We start from the raw sequence: 12,500 nt of genomic DNA on the forward strand, positions 1-12,500 counted from the left end.
AAGATGCCTCAAATGAAAATGAAAACAAACCTATTTAAACGCATATGTAAATTATTTAAAAGAGACAAGATCTTATGTCAAAGATGAACAGTAATACAGATCTGAATGTACAGAATGTGTTCAGCTGGTCTCTTTAACAGAATTAACCCTTCAGTGACCTGATCATCGGCTGTTACCCTTCAGTGACCTGATCATCGAATCGTGACCTGTTCTGTGATCATATTATCGACAGCTACAATAAACAACCAGGGGAAATGATCAGTTACTGCACAAACACACATGTCCCGTGACTAACGTTACTAGACCGAGGAGAGAAACCAGAGTTACCAAGCACGGTTAACCCTCTCATGGCCAGAAGAGCAGCCCAGCCCAAATCCATGGACACGCTCGTTCAGAAACTCATACACTGAGGTACTCAGATGTGCAGATACTGAGAGTCAGGTGTGTTTTACTCGTCTCTGCGCTGAACGAGTAGTGAGAGCGGGTCGGTTAACGTTACTCGGTCTGTTACTTGCAGCGCTCGCTGGTTTTGGCGCGGTTCGGTGTCGGTTAGCCTTAGCATGCGCTTCAGCTCACACTCGCCCAAAGAGCGCCTCTGTCCGGGTTAACTGCGACACCCCGCTGTGACTCACCTGAACTCCGGCTCATGCGCTTCTCCCATCCGGACGGCAGCTGCTCGTCGTCGGACATGATTCAGAGCGGAATCGGCTCGGTTCGGCTGTGCTGCTCCGCGCCGCTCCCGCTGCAGAGACCGGACTCACCGACAGAGGGCGCCCGCGAGACGCTTCTGGCCGTTTAACTAACAGCACAAACAATATTTGTCCGTTATTCCACAGAAATCATGTTTACATTACAATAGTCACAGCACGTCTTATTATTCTTTACATCGTTATTTAAATAATAAAAAGACCACGTGTAGTAATAAAAACAGCGTGTGATTGGTTGAACCTGAACATCGCTGAGAATAGTAACAGATGTTACTTGACAAATGGGTTTGTATAATGTGTTAAAAGATTCAAAATTGAAGATTTACAACTATTATATAGATAGAAGAGGCTTTTTAAATGTATATCAGAAGAGAATTATTTTAAAGACAAAAAAATCTTACTATCCAAACTTTTGACTGCAGTGTGTAAATATATATATATATATTACTATATTTATATATTATATATATATATATATAATATATATATATATATATACTTTTTGATTGAATAAGTTGAAGTATAAATCAGCTCCACACAGATGTGATTTATTAACTCTAAACTATTCAAATGGAACTGACGTAATAACATCCTCACAGTTTAAATAAGACATTTACGACGCCATAAATCGATTAGCGGCGATCGCATGGTGACCCCGCCCTACTGCGCTCTTGTTTGAATATATTGGCCAAGCTCGCTGTCCGTCAAACGTGCTCGCCTCTGATTGGTCAAATGAAGAGCGGAAGTTGTTGTTTTCACGACTCTGGTTTACGGCAAACAGCCGCGACGAGAGAAACGCTGATTATCTGCGGGAACAAACGACACAAATCAGGTAGAAATTACAAGTTAAATTACAACGATATAAATTATTTTTTTGTCGGTTATTTATACATGTGTTAGATTTTACTGTTTTATTATATGCTAAAGCGTGTGATGAATGCATGTGTTTAAATGAAGAATACACGTCACATCTCTGTTTATCAATTTGCACTGGCTTCCAATAGCTGCTCGCATCAAATTCAAGGCATTGATGTTTGCCTACAAAACTACCACTGGCTCTGCACTCCTTTACCTAAATTCATTACTTCAGATTATGTGCCTCTAGAAGCTTGTGTTCTGCAAGTGAACGTCGCTTGATTGTTCATCCCAAAGAAGCACAAAGTCACTTTTAACGACTTTTAAATTAAATGTTCCCTTCTGGTGGAATGACCTCCCCAACTCAATCCAGCAGCTGAGTCCTTAGCCATCTTCAAGAATCGGCTTAAAACACATCTCTTCATCTTTATTTGACCCTCGAACTTTAACACTCACTATTCTAATTCTATTCTTAAAAAAAAAAAAAACTCACTTTTAAACTTTCCCTCTTTTATTTGCTGCTTGTTTTCTTTAAAAAAAAAAATCTTTCTAGCTTTCTTATTAAAAGCCAAAATGCTGTGTGTACTGTGTTAACCTAACTGAGACTTGTTATAGCACTTGTATATCATTGCTGTTTTTGTTGTTTTTTGATTGCTTCCACTGTCCTCCATCTGTAATTCGCTTTGGATAAAAGCGTCTGCTAAATGACTAGTGTGTGTGTGTGTGTGTGTGTGTGTGTGTGTTTCAGAGATGATTGAGGTGGTTTGTAATGATCGTCTGGGGAAGAAGGTTCGAGTCAAATGCAAGTATCCTTTGAAACACTGAACTCATGTACAACAGTCCCAGTTTAACTGTGTGTGTGTGTGAGAGAGTGTGGGTGTGTGAGTGTGTTTAGATGTAGATGTAGGCAGCAGGTGTGTGTGTGTGTTTGGATGGTTGTTGATGGAGACAGCAGGTGTGTGTTGTGGTGTTTTGGGTCTTAACTGGTGGTGTCAGTCAGGAGGACACGATCGGGGACCTGAAGAAGCTGATCGCAGCACAGACCGGCACACGCTGGGACAAGATCGTGCTCAAGAAATGGTGAGAAGAAACGCTGAGCAGATGAGTGAAAATACAGCAGTCGAGCGAGATTATAATGTGGACGTGTGTGTGTGTGTGTGTGTGCAGGTACACCATATTCAAGGACCACGTGTCACTGGGAGACTGGTATCCTTCACACGCAAATGAAAATGTGCATCAGATGAGATCTGTTTCTTCATCAGATTTGGAGAAACTTGGCATTACAGCGAATGGGGTGCCGGTCAGAATGAGAGTCTGATAAAAACATCCCAATAATCCACAGCACTCCAGTCCATCAGTGAACATCTGGAGAAGACAAAACCTGAAACACATTCCAGCATTAAGATGATTCCTTCCTCAAGTGAAAAGTGCATCTGCTGTCGTCTCTCACAAATCTGTTTAATCGCTGCTTGATCTGTGGCAGATTTCTCTCCTGATTCAGACCAGAACACCTTTTTCACTGGAGGAAGTGTATTATGGATTATAGACTCTATGTGTTTGAGTTAAAATCATCTTAATGCTGGATGTGTTTCAGTTTTGTCTTCTCCAGATGTTCACTGATGGACTGGAGTGCTGTGGATTATTGGGATGTTTTTATCAGCTGTTTGGGACTCTCAAACTCATCTACATATTGCATGAGCTGCACATGTTAATTAGTTTTTGGCTGAAGTATTCCTTTGGTTCACCTCAGACCTGTACAGACAGTGTCTGTGATGCATTTCACTGCTTGGTTATTTAATATCAGTAACACTTTGAAATAAGGTCTGATTAACATAGTTACTGAGAAACATGTTACCATATTTGTTCATGTTTGATAGCATTAGTTAATAATAACGCTAGCGCTCATTGTTCGTAGATGTTAGCTCAGGTCCATTAAATAACTTAACAGATTTTAACAGCTTTTGATTTGTCCTTTGTGCATTTATATCTGTAATCAGTTATAACCTTGAGTCTGAGCATCAGATGAAATCCATGACGGCATGAATCTCGAGCTCTATTACCAGTAGGAACTCACACACCACACACACACACACACACACAAACAAACACACACAGACACACACTCTCTCACACCACACACACAGAGATTGTGGAGCGAGTCGCTTTCATCATGTCTCGAGGCATCAGAATATGTGTTCAGTTGAATTGTTTTGATATTGTTTGGAAATAAAACTCATTTATGTGCAGTCAAGACTCTGTGTTTGTTGAACAGAACGATGCTTCTCAAACCACTTTAATCAGAATCTCAAGAAAAACAAACAGCTCATTACATCCACACGACGAGCTCTTCTGAAGCCGTCAAACCGTTAATAATAATCTGAATCACTCGGAGCTGGAGTGTAAAGTGAAGGATGTCTAGAGATGTGGATTCACAGGTGAGACTGAGACGCTGTAAACCGTGAGTGTGATGTTGATTGGTCAGCAGTAATCTGAATGCTCCTCCTCCACGTAATTAGCAGGAAACAGACCCACCTACAGGAGAACGGCACACGGTCATTACTGAAGCACACTCATGATCTCCCAAACCACACACGCTCTCATCGTCAACGAGTAACAATTCAACTCTGAACCTCTGATAAACCATCGTGTGAAATCAGCACACAAGATTAACACATGAATGTTTAATGGTATGATGAAGTGTGTTCCAGAGGACAAACTCTGCCCTGTAATTAAATACAAGTTCATTTATGGTGCAGTTTTTTATGGAAAAGATCTGGTGAACGTGTGTTGATTGGTTTGTTGAATTGATGTGATTTTCTTGATTCAGTTGTGTAAATGAATGGAACGCATAGGGTTTATGATTATTTCTAATATTGACGCTGGAGCACAAAAGCAGTCTTAAGTCTCTGGGGTACATTTGGAACAAAAATACATTGTATGAGTCAAAATTGTAGATTTTTCTTTTATGCCAAAAATCACTAGGATATTAAGCGAAGATGTTCCAAGAAAAATTTAGTAAATTTCCTACCATAAATATATCAGAACTTAATCAAATAATTTAAGTCATGTGAAAGCTTATAGTAAATGTTTGTGTGAGTGCAGTGAGTCGTACCCTGCCGTACACCTCTCCCTTCCACCAGCCGTTGTGAGCTTTCTTGGAGAGGATCTTGACGGTGTCTCCCTCCCGCAGAGAGAGCTCGGTGCGGTCACGAGCAGAGAAATCATAGCGCACTTTAGCCGTGCCGTGGTAGCGCTCGCTCACACCTGCACACACACACACACACACAGGGTTAAGGGAGTGTGTGTGGTGATGGATCTGTGTTCAGGAGTGTGCTGTACCTGCTTGGCGTGTGTTGTGCTGCGGTGCACCGCTCTGCTCCGGCTGCTTGTACGGCGTCTGCAGTCTGGAGTCCACGTCCTTAAAACACTCTCTCAGCGAGTTCTCCTGATAGTACTGCACCAGCTCCTGCCACACACACATCACACACACGTTACACACTCACAGCCTTCATTCGCGTCAAACACACATGCAGCTCATGCAACAAATCAACATGTCATAATTCACTTCATTTCATGTCACTACAGACCTGTGTGAGCCATTCACATGATAACTGTTGAGAAAACTGTAACAATACCTGCAACGGTAACTGTAATAACTATAACAATAACTGTAATAACTGTAACAATACCTGGAATAATAACGGTAATAATTGTAACAATATCTGCAACAATAACTAATAACTGTAACAATACCTGGAATAATAACGGTAATAATTGTAACAATATCTGCAACAATAACTGTAATAACTAACAATACCTGGAATAATAACGGTAAAACTATAACAATAACTGTAACAATACCTGCAACGGTAACTGTAAAAACTATAACAATAACTGTAATAACTGTAACAATACCTGGAATAATTACTGTAACAATACCTGGAATAATAACTGTAAAAACTATAACCATAACTGTAATAACTGTTACAATACCTGGAATAATTACTGTAACAATACCTGGAATAATAACTGTAATAATTGTAACAATACCTGCAACAATAACTGTAATAACCGCAACAATACATGGAATAATAACTGTAAAAACTATAACAATAACTGTAATAACTGTTACAATACCTGGAATAATTACTGTAACAATACCTGGAATAATAACTGTAATAATTGTAACAATACCTGCAACAATAACTGTAAATAACCGCAACAATACCTGGAATAATAACTGTAAAAACTATAACAATAACTGTAATAACTGTTACAATACCTGGAATAATTACTGTAACAATACCTGGAATAATAACTGTAATAATTGTAACAATATCTGCAACAATAACTGTAATAACTAACAATACCTGGAATAATAACGGTAAAACTATAACAATAACTGTAATAACTGTTACAATACCTGCAACGGTAACTGTAAAAACTATAACAATAACTGTAATAACTGTAACAATACCTGGAATAACCGCAACAATACCTGGAATATATAACTGTAAAAACTATAACCATAACTGTAATAACTGTTACAATACCTGGAATAATTACTGTAACAATACCTGGAATAATAACTGTAATAATTGTAACAATACCTGCAACAATAACTGTAATAACCGCAACAATACCTGGAATAATAACTGTAAAAACTATAACAATAACTGTAATAACTGTTACAATACCTGGAATAATTACTGTAACAATACCTGGAATAATAACTGTAATAATTGTAACAATACCTGCAACAATAACTGTAATAACCGCAACAATACCTGGAATAATAACTGTAAAAACTATAACAATAAACTGTAATAACTGTTACAATACCTGGAATAATTACTGTAACAATATCTGGAATAATAACTGTAATAATTGTAACAATACCTGCAACAATAACTGTAATAACCGCAACAATACCTGGAATAATAACTGTAAAAACTATAACAATAACTGTAATAACTGTAACAATACCTGGAATAATAACTGTAAAAACTATAACAATACCTGGAATAACTGTAACAATACCTGGAATAATAACTGTAAAAACTATAACAATACCTGGAATAATAACTGTAACGATACCTGGAATAATAACTGTAAAAAATATAACAATAATAACTAACAATAACCACAATAACGGTAATAACTATAACAAAAACTGTAATAAATATAACAAAAACTGTAATAACTATAACAATAACTGCAATAACGGTAATAACTAAAAAAACTGTAATAACTATAACAAAAACTGTAATAACTAACAATAACTGCAATAACGGTAATAACTATAACAAAAACTGTAATAAATATAACAAAAACTGTAATAACTATAACAATAACTGCAATAACGGTAATAACTAAAAAAAACTGTAATAACTATAACAAAAACTGTAATAACTAACAATAACTGCAATAACGGTAATAACTATAACAATAACTGTAATAACTATAACAAAAACTAATAACTATAACAATAACTGCAATAACGGTAATAACTATAACAAAAACTGTAATAACTATAACAATAACTGCAATAATGGTAATAACTATAACAAAAACTGTAATAACTATAACAATAACTACAATAATGGTAATAACTATAACAATAACTGTAATAACTATAACAAAAACTGTAACAATACCTGCAATGATAACTGTAACGTAACCATAACTGTAAAAACAATGGTAACACTAACTAACAAAAACTGTAACAATACCTTCAACAGTAATTGTAGTGATAACTGTAACAATAACTCTAATGATAACTGTAAGGAAAACTATAACAACAATAACTGTAACAATACCTGCAACGATAACTGTAACCATAACATATGATAACTGATGATAACTAACAATAACTGTAACAATACCTATAACTATAAAGCTTTATTACTTGATCAAAGTACAAGAGAAATGTGAAGTTTACAGCACATCTATAACAATATCAGCAGAGAATATCGCTGGTTATTTTACAGCTAACATATGATTGAAACATTGCCAGCCAATCAGAATCCATCCAGCACGAGCCTTTACAAGAGCAGGCGACAGAAGAGAGTGTTATAATAAACAGTGTTATAGTGCATCTGTTGACACTAATGTGCTTATCAGTCTGGGTATGAACCAGCCGTTTCCTTCTAGTGTGAAACTCTGAAGAACATTAGAAGCTAAACAACACTGGCCAACAAAAGAGAAAGAAAAAACTAAGAAGAGTGTGTTTCTCTAAATAATCTGCTGTCACGTACTACAGAGGAAGAAACGTCCTGCATGTTTGCAGGGACATGATGGAGAAGAAACGATGACAGAAGTGTGTGTGTGTGTGTGTGTGTGTGTGTGTGCGTGTGTGTTGAATCACTCACAAACAGTCCCTTGAAGGCTTTCTTCTCGTTGATCCTGTAGAGTCCCTCTGAGTACGTGACCTTAATGTGTCTGGTGTCCATGTTGAACCTGAGACAGAGACAGAGAGGCGTGTCACTGCTGCTGTTTGATTGACAGCTGTCAGTCAGTGTGTGGGAGTGTGTTCACTGTACTTGAGACTGATGGCGAATTCTCCGGCGTCTTTCTGTCGCACCAGAAACGTCCCATCGGAGCGAGACGTCAGGAGAGTTTTAGCACCGGTCCGGTCCATGTTACCAGCGAACCTGACACCAGACGACTGTGTTAGTGTGTGTATGTTAAACGGGGTGAATATAGATGGAACGTGTGTGTGTGTGTGTGTGTGTGTTACCAGGGCAGTCCTGATAAATCTGGAGAAGGCGCCTACAGAGATCAGACAACACATTTACTTTACTAGCAGAGGATACTAGGAATTATCAAGAAGATTACTACAGTGCATCCAAACATCTAATTTAATAAAAACCTGAAAACAAACAGAAGATTTTATGATTACAGATTGTGCTCTATACTATATCTACTTAAAGCATGAACCAAAATTAAAATATATTATCAAACTCAAATTGTTATCCTCATAATCTCATTTCAAATTGAAAAATAAAATGTAATAAAACAAGCACTTTCATCAGTAATCCCCGAGCAACTGTAATATAATTATACGATAAACTGGGAGATATTGTCAGAAATGTTTATATATTAAAAATAAATCTCAAAAATTGGAGAAAAAATAAAAATAAATTCTAGGACATAAAAACAATATAAAATAAATACAAATTGCAGGGGAAAAAAATTAAGTTTTGAATCTGAAGAAAATAAAAACTGGAGTAAAGATTACAAATTTTAGAAAAATATGTATGATTAAAAAATGTAGGGAATTAAAAAAATAAAGGATAAACAAGTGGGAAATAATGAAGATTAAAAACTGTGCAAATTAAAATGAGAGAGAGGAAAATGTAGGAAATAAATATATATAGGAAACAATGATTGAGGTACTGGATCCAGATGTTAATGACCAAGCAGATGCTCACCGGCACAAACGGCTGGACTTTACTGCAGGGAAACCAGCCGACCTCTCCGATGGTCAGATTCCTGCCCTGAAGCACACACACACACACACACACGTCAGATCTATATACATGCATTTATAAAGTATATTCATATTTATATGGGTCAGCCCCACATAGCAATATGACTCATATCCGGGATCTAAAATGACAAATTGGCTGAAGACAAGCAGAAAGGAGAAGGAGAAAGTGCAGATGCACGGAGGTTTCTCTTCTGCTTTATAAACACAGATCAGATGTCCTGCTGTAACCTCATTTACATACACAGGAATCGAAACCGAAAGAGGCTCGCTCTTCCCTTCATACAGTCATATCATCATAGCAGACCGACTAACACTTTGATGTGTTACATGACATTAATATTGTGTTTTTACTGCGCTGCAACCAGTAAATGTTACCAACCAACACAAAACGTGCATTATTTTTGCATTGTATGTATGTATATATATATAAATGTATATGTATATGTATATGTATGTATATATATATATATATATATATATATATATATATATATATATATATATATATATATATATATATATATAGAGCAACATTATTCAAAATAAAGGAGTCTGATTCAATGAGGAATATATCAAGGAGGAGCTGGGGATGGAGGAGGGTAATTTGTTCCTGAGCATGTGATAAAGCTGCTGAATAATATTGAATAGACCTTCTATAGGAATGCCGTGATAGGTGTTCATTCATTTAGGCAGATGTGGATCACGTGACCTGACAGAACTAACGCTGTACGTGTGATATCAGAAATCCTTGTCTCTTACACTAATATTCAGCTGCTCAGATGTTGTCTACGTCATAGATGAAATGGCATTATTATGTTAACAGGGCTCGTTGAGGAGTTCTGCTGTGTCCAGAAACAATCCTGTACCTGTGTGTGTGTGTGTGTGTGTGTGTGTGTGTGTGTGTGTGTGTGAGTGATGACCCCTCACCTCCCACCACTGCAGGTCGACTTCTGCCCGCGTCAGCTCCACCACATCCCCCACAGAGAGTGGCAGCGGCTGACCGAACGCCAGCGGCGGCGGAGGGAGACCGTAATAATCCACACACACCTCCATCTTCGGCAGACCTGATGGAGACACACGAGTGTGAAGACACGGACCAGCATGTGTGTGTGTGTGTGTGTGTGTGAGGACGCTGTGTGACGTGTGTTTACCTGGTTTGGCTTGTCTTTGAGATGCCAACCTCATCGTTTTATTCTGAAACAACATCAAAATACACTTCATCACACGCAAACACAATCAAAACGCTCATACTGATGATCATACTAATAAACTGCAACAGTATCATTACTGACTTAATTTATATTCTATTATATTATATTATATTATATTATATTATATTATATTATATTATATTATATTATATTAATTTATATTATATTATATTATATTATATTATATTATATTATATTATATTATATTATATTATATTATAGTTCCTCAGTAGGTGGCCTGCGGGCAACATCAGGCCAGTGAAAAAAAAAAGTTTCACCTGCAATAATTCAATATGAATATACATCGCAATATAATTTTTTTTTTGTTTTTTTATAATGGTGATATGATTTGTTTTTAACACATTTCTGATATTTCGATACATTACCAGTGTTTCCCATTCATTTATTTATTTGTTGCGTTTAACTTGATTGAACAAAAATGAGAACTGCACATTTCAAAATCAAAACGCGACTGTCTTCAGAAAAGTTTTAATGGCGTTTTCATTTTATCTGATGAAGTAGAGTTCATAAACAGAGCCGTTACTGGAGAAACCGCTAGTTCTACGCACTCACAGCGCCTCCTGCTGGCAGACACTCAGTTTGCATTTTCAATAATAAACTGTTTCCAGCAACATGCTTTTGTTGTTGCTCATTTTTTTTTTTTTTTTTTTCTGAAGCAACACGGAGCATGTTTCATACTCTTTATCCTGGTTAAAGCACATTTCAATCTATAAGAATAATCAGCATACACTACCAGTCAAAGGTTTTTGAACAGTTAGAATTATCTTCTGCTCACCAAGCCTGCATTTATTTGATCCAAAACAATTTTTTTTTTAATATTTTTTATATTTAAATAACTGATTTCTATTTGAATACATTTAAAAATGTAATTTATTTCTGTGATGTCAATATTTAAAACAGTTGATACAATTTTTTCAGGATCCTCTGGTGAATAGAAAGATCCAAATATCAGCATTTATCTGAAATAAAAATTTTGTAACATTATACACTATACCATTAAAAAGCTTTGAAAGCTTTTTTTTATTATTATTATCATATTATAGAACTTCAAATTGTAGTAGTTATTACTTTACTTTGAGCAGTGATTCAGAATATTAGAATGATTTCTGAAGGATCATGTGACCGTAGTAATGATGCTAAAGCTCAGCTTTGAAATCACAGGAATAAATGATATTTTCAAATACAAAACAGTTATTTTAAATAGTAAAAATAGCACAGCACATACTCGCTGGCCTCGCATACACTCACCACCCTAAACCTTACTCCCATCCGGGTCACGGCACCAATGTAAACCCTTTCTCCCGGGTTCTCACCACACACTGGAGTGAGGTTTACCTGCACAGCACCTACTCGCTGGCCTAGTTCAGTGACCCTTGGCATGTTATTATTGGCAGAATTCTGTGATTATATTATATTATATTATATTATATCAGCATATTTAAGCTGTTTAAATGTCAGATGATTGAATTTAGGGTCTCTTTCATGGCGTGTAAATGGGTTTATCACATGTTTGTGTGTTATCATATGTATTACAACAACAGGACGTGCAGTAAAAAATTAATAAATGTTCTCAAGACATAAAAATTCACAAAAAGTGAGACAAAAATAATGGAGTAATTTGTATGCACAGACCTTCTTGAGCGTTCCTGACAGCTCTGTGGAGTGAATGAGAAGCACATGTAAAGTCGACTGAACTAAAACCAACATATTACATTCTCACATGTTCTGTGTCTGTTTTCTCACCAGAGTTTCGTCCGCATGCAGGAACTCGACCCAGACACTCTTTATGAGCGGCCATCTTACAGCGTGAGCAGCGGTAGCCCTGATAGAAGATCCCCCTGAAACACACACACACACACACACACACACACACACACACACGGCAGCATATAAAACTCTGATATAAAAGATTTACTTTTCTTTATATCTTGCAGCAGACACATCCTGACATATCTACATTTGACTTCTTTCTCTGAGCTTGATGAGCTTGATGAAACTCTACATTAAATGATACTGCAACTTTCACAGCTCAGAACTTCCTCCCGGACTAAATAGAGCGTTTACTGAAACCGAACTGTGAAGCAGTGTGGTTATTATCAGCAGAGATTAAAAATAAACCTAATAGAAACGGTCTCATTAACGGTAATAAAGATTAAAACAAAAAACTTCAATGACAAGTAGAACATTTTCTTTGGAATTGGTAATCAGTAATTA

At 36.6% G+C, this 12,500-nt stretch overlaps 1 protein-coding gene and 1 pseudogene across 1 annotated transcript; one reads left to right on the plus strand and one right to left on the minus strand.

The window, feature by feature from the left end:
• The first annotated feature begins 1,405 nt into the window (after positions 1 to 1,405).
• LOC113090038 (ubiquitin-like protein 5) lies at positions 1,406 to 3,808 on the plus strand. Its single transcript, XM_026256155.1, has 5 exons — positions 1,406 to 1,539; positions 2,311 to 2,368; positions 2,559 to 2,642; positions 2,730 to 2,767; positions 3,585 to 3,808. Exons 1-5 carry the CDS (start codon positions 1,440 to 1,442, stop codon positions 3,626 to 3,628), a joined length of 324 nt encoding a protein of 107 aa, XP_026111940.1. The 5' UTR covers positions 1,406 to 1,439; the 3' UTR covers positions 3,629 to 3,808.
• Positions 3,809 to 3,879: 71 nt separating this feature from the next.
• LOC113090040 (proto-oncogene vav-like) overlaps positions 3,880 to 12,500 on the minus strand; it is a 17,367-nt pseudogene continuing 8,746 nt past the window's right edge.

This window comes from Carassius auratus, unplaced genomic scaffold, assembly GCF_003368295.1.
Source record: "Carassius auratus strain Wakin unplaced genomic scaffold, ASM336829v1 scaf_tig00052136, whole genome shotgun sequence".
In the NCBI taxonomy this organism is placed as follows: Eukaryota; Metazoa; Chordata; class Actinopteri; order Cypriniformes; family Cyprinidae; genus Carassius; species Carassius auratus.

Bases quoted from the DNA above. Each gene is read 5' to 3' on its own strand.
- LOC113090038 (XM_026256155.1), top strand. From the start codon at position 1,440: ATGAAGAGCGGAAGTTGTTGTTTTCACGACTCTGGTTTACGGCAAACA. The intron at 2,643-2,729 runs GTGAGAAGAAAC...GTGTGTGTGCAG, and splicing joins AAGATCGTGCTCAAGAAATG to GTACACCATATTCAAGGACC. The intron at 2,768-3,584 runs GGTATCCTTCAC...TCTGAGCATCAG, and splicing joins CCACGTGTCACTGGGAGACT to ATGAAATCCATGACGGCATG.